Genomic DNA, 4,463 nt, shown 5'->3' on the forward strand with positions numbered 1-4,463 from the left:
AAGTGCAATGGCATACGTGCAGGCGTGTGAAGCGCTCAAGAGTGGCAGTTTGGACCGCGCCACGGAGCCCGCGCCGGAGAACGCAGAGGGTGCGCCACAGGAAAGGCCTGCTGCGGACGCGTCTGTGGAGAACTTGCTAGAAGATGCACTGGAGTTCTTCGATAACGCTCACCCCGAGGCGTCAGGAGGAGATGAGGCCCTTACAACGGTGCAAAAGATGAAGTTGCTGGCGCAGAGCTGCAGGAAGAACCGGCGTTTTGTGGAGACCTACGAGAAGAGGCATTACGACTATACAAAACGGTTGATCATTCAAATGGTGCGCGTTTTGAAATATTATTTCAAGTACTTCAAGTCATACATTGCTGACATCCTCTCCATCTTCTACGAGTCGGCCATAGTGATGCTCGAAACGAAGATCAACGATTCAGTCGGTGCAGCCGAAGGGTCTAACAGTCCTGCAGACGAAATGGTAGCAGCTGAAGCGCGTCATGCAGCAAGGAGAAGTGCTGCACAATCAGCAACAGATGAAACCCAACTCCCCAGGAAACTCTTCAGGGTGCCAAAGTTCGCAGAGGAAGCCACAAGGCTAGCAAACGGGTTCTTTGAAGCCAGTAAGTGCCAACACATGCGTCTGTTCTGCTGACCTACCAGCATGTATAGAATTAAATTCTGTAGAACTTCACGCAGACGAATAGAGTAGGCGGGTTCGCGCAGCCGTCATGAGGCTGGCGGGATCCTCTTGCTTTGGTAGGAAATTCCCTTCCAGAGGGTCAAACTGTTGTGCTTGTTCTTTCTCATCACCAAGCACGCATCATGGTCTTGCGTGTTTTGCAGCTGGAGCGTTTTCGCTGTTTGAAANTCTTTCTCATCACCAAGCACGCATCATGGTCTTGCGTGTTTTGCAGCTGGAGCGTTTTCGCTGTTTGAAATCGCCAATGAGGAGACGGGTCCTGCAGCTGAGCTTCGTGATATGGCTCTTCGTTTGTTGACGACAGCTGACAGGGAGATGCGCAAGGGCTTGGGTGAAATATACAAACGGTTCCTCAACAGTCAGGTTCTCTTGTCTCGAGTGGAGAAGAACAAAGAGCGTATTCGCGTGTTTGATCTCATTGCCAAGTGTCAGACGCCGCTGGAGGAGAAAACAGAAGAAGAAAAACGAGTCTGCGGCACAACAGTTACAAGCGAGATTGATCCCGATGAATTCATTGCAAAGGCACTGGCGGCTCTCAACCTTCCTATTGCCTCTCCCGAAGATGATATTGCATTCCACTCCACTGGAGACGTCACGCGCGTCTTCGAGGCTTGGGAGAAATCCGCAACAGCGAAAAGACAGGCGGGAATCGCCAGAATTGCTCAGCTTGCTGGGGAAACAAGTTCGTCCCACATGTTTGAATATATAAGCAAAAAGTCAACTGTTAATACGTATATATATACATATATATACAGAGAGAGAGAGAGTAATTGTTCAAGTTAATTGGGGATGGACTTAGACCACCGCCACTGTTCGTGTATTGCGCTCTCTCAGGCTCCAGTGCGGTGTTCCTCACCCACATGCGTCGGGCTGTCTACGAAAAGGTACTTTAACCCACACACCCTTTTCACAGCACATTTCACGCACTAAAGCCCGAGTTCGTCCGGAAAAAGACGGCAGGAGCAAGTGCAGGTAGCTGCTAGGGGTCTCTAGCTTGCTGGTTTGATAGTGGTGGCGGCTGCTTGTGGTATTGACTGCTGCAGCTAACCTTCCGCCGGTTTGACTACGTTGAGGGAACCGGCAAGCTCGTCCTCTACGACGAAAACGGGAGAAGCTTGACCTTCACTGGTGCGTCCCAACGAATATACAATCCCCTGGATTGGACAGATAGCCAGCTGCACACACAGAGGCTTCATCTAGTCAGGGGTACTTGCCTTTTGTTGCTATTTCTCTGTTGTTGCTATTCATTTGCTGTTGGTATTTGTCTGTTGTTATTCTTGTTGCAGGTGACGACGAAGCAAGTGTAAAAAGTGGGTCTACTGTGTGTATGCTGCTGCTGGAGACTGAATTTCAGGATCTTTCCTTCGGCATAAAAATATCTATTTGGGTGCTTTGTGTTGTGCAGGTCTCGTCGCTCCTGTCCGAGACCAAAGCGGCAAAAGTGGGTGAAGTGATCACTGGACGATTCGGCCGGTTAGGTGTAGTCTTATAAAGCTGTTTCAAAAGTGAGTGTGTTTCTATTACCTTTTCTTGTTTGTGTTTTGAATTTCTTTCTGCGCAGGAGTGTTCAAGCCAGATCCCCTAGACTGCACCAGCACCTTTACGGTGAATGAGGGGAACAAAGGAACTCTGTCGTTCTATGTGCTTGTTGACTCACGACGGGGCCATGGTGGAGCACCGCAAGAGCAACATAGCTTCTCCGAGCGTGAGCTGGCCCCTGCAATTACTGTGCGGGGGTCTATTCAATATGATGATACGAGAAAAGAACTACTCAGCATTCAAAATGACCCCAATGCTATCAGAGATACAGTTGTCGCACACTTCGTAGACAAACGAGGACGCGTCGCTGCAGAGACGGTAGGAAAAATAAATGAAATGCTGCACTGGAGCTGCGCCGCAGCTGTTGGATTCATGATCAGATGGCATTTTCTTTTTGCATTGGTTGCGTGTCCGGTCGTTGCCTCTTTCTGCGTTTATCTGTTTCCTTTTGTGTTTGTTCTGTGTTTTCTTTGTGCTTGTGCAGCTGGCCGGAGTGCTGATGCTTCTGCACCGCCGCCTCCCTATCTTCTGGAAGAGGAGCCCGGTTGAATTTATGCAGAATCTGACGCCGAAGATGTTTTTCGACATTCTTTTCGTGCTGTCTACCCAGGCCTACGATCAGGCGGAGGCCACGGTGCAGCTCGATGGAAAGCTGTATACATTCCCGAAGTCTTTCAGTGCTATGAAGGACATTGTGCTGAGTTCATTGAACAGAGCAATTGTTCGCATGCATAGTTTGAACGCCTCGGACGCAGCTCTTCTTATTGCCATGGGTACTGTACACTTCGCCTACAAGAAGATTCAGAAACACAGAACAGGCAGAACATCCACAATGCACCTCTTCCTCCGGGAGGTCAACCATCTCATGAACATCCTAAAGACTCAACCAGACCAACTCAAAACCCTTTATCCCGAATGTGAATTCCTATCAAATTGGGAAACACCTCAAGAAGAAGGAGTGCTGAAGTGCGCCATCTTCCGATTCATGAAGATAGGATCCCTAACAAGCCTTGGGGAGGCGCAGGTACGCTATTCTTAGCTCTGCTGTCCATGCTATCCATCACTGACTAACATTTTCAAACCCTAAATAGTAAACTTTCGTCAACCCCAAACCCTAATATGCATCCCTGCATCCAACTCTGCGTTTGAATACTTTTTTTTTAGGAGGAGATCGTGACGTACGTCACAGCCTTTGTACACAAACTGAGCGAACTGAAGGGCCAGGAAACATGGACTTCGTATTTGAATTTGGATTATTTCCTAGGTGGCGCAAAGATGTACGGGAAAACAGCAGCGAAATACAGGTTTGAGGTGCTGTACAACCAAATCAACGACATTCCCGGAACAGAAGAAGAAGAAACCGAGTTGGCTAACCTCATGAAAAAACTCCATCCATCGCTTGCAGGCTACAGACCACCAAGGCCCAAGAAAAAAGAAGGAATCTTACAAATGCTCAAACGATTCAAAGACAACTTCAAGGTGCTCCCACAAAAACTACAGGGAAAACTGTCAATGGAATGGAGGCAATGCTATGCAAGAATGAGAAGATTCTTCGGATCCCGACGATCTATATTGCGCAGCTGGAGGTACATATATATATATATATATATATATATATATATATATATATATATATATATATATATATATATATATATATTTTGTTCGACTCCGCCAGTACTTCGTCATCCCCTCTGCCCTTCCTCTTGATACTACTTTTTGTTTTCTCTTCTGCAGTGCTTTATGCGGCTATTTCCTTCCGGCGGTGGGACAGATACATGCGCAGTGTATCGGATGTGCAGCTTTTGCATCTGTATTCTCTTGTGTGTTTGTGTTGCGCCGCCACAGCATATCACCTAAAGTCATTCAAGGTCCCCACTTCATGAGCGCCCTGAAATACGCTGAGGTTACTACCTACCCGGATCTGAACAGCAGCCGAGATGTGTTCATAGAGGTATCGGACTTAGAAGAATTCAGCAGAGTTTTGTTGACTCTCGAGACAGTCGCCGGCACACTCGATAGCCCACAAAGCATGTACAACACCGTCACTCAAATCAGGGCAACTCCAGCCTTCACTGCCTCAGCAAAAGGTGAGCACTTCTCACCCAAGCCAGACCGCCAAGTCAACGGATGCGACACTACCTGGCTATACAGTATAAACAAATAAAAAGATATATATATATATATATATATATATATATATATATATATATATATATATATATATATATAT

At 47.2% G+C, this 4,463-nt stretch overlaps 1 protein-coding gene across 1 annotated transcript in view; it reads left to right on the forward strand.

Annotated features, from left to right (window-relative positions):
* Positions 1 to 4,463, forward strand: part of EMH_0052810 (uncharacterized protein) — a gene marked incomplete at both ends in the record, with an annotated part of 7,159 nt that overhangs the window by 768 nt on the left and 1,928 nt on the right. The window contains 9 exon segments of the mRNA XM_013496915.1: positions 33 to 611; positions 906 to 1,373; positions 1,526 to 1,575; positions 1,735 to 1,819; positions 2,097 to 2,132; positions 2,253 to 2,548; positions 2,715 to 3,254; positions 3,395 to 3,738; positions 4,079 to 4,320. Of these exon segments, the coding sequence (XP_013352369.1) occupies positions 33 to 611; positions 906 to 1,373; positions 1,526 to 1,575; positions 1,735 to 1,819; positions 2,097 to 2,132; positions 2,253 to 2,548; positions 2,715 to 3,254; positions 3,395 to 3,738; positions 4,079 to 4,320 (2,640 nt within the window).

This window comes from Eimeria mitis, genomic scaffold (genome assembly GCF_000499745.2).
Source record: "Eimeria mitis Houghton genomic scaffold, Emh_scaff2375, whole genome shotgun sequence".
Taxonomy (NCBI): domain Eukaryota; phylum Apicomplexa; class Conoidasida; order Eucoccidiorida; family Eimeriidae; genus Eimeria; species Eimeria mitis.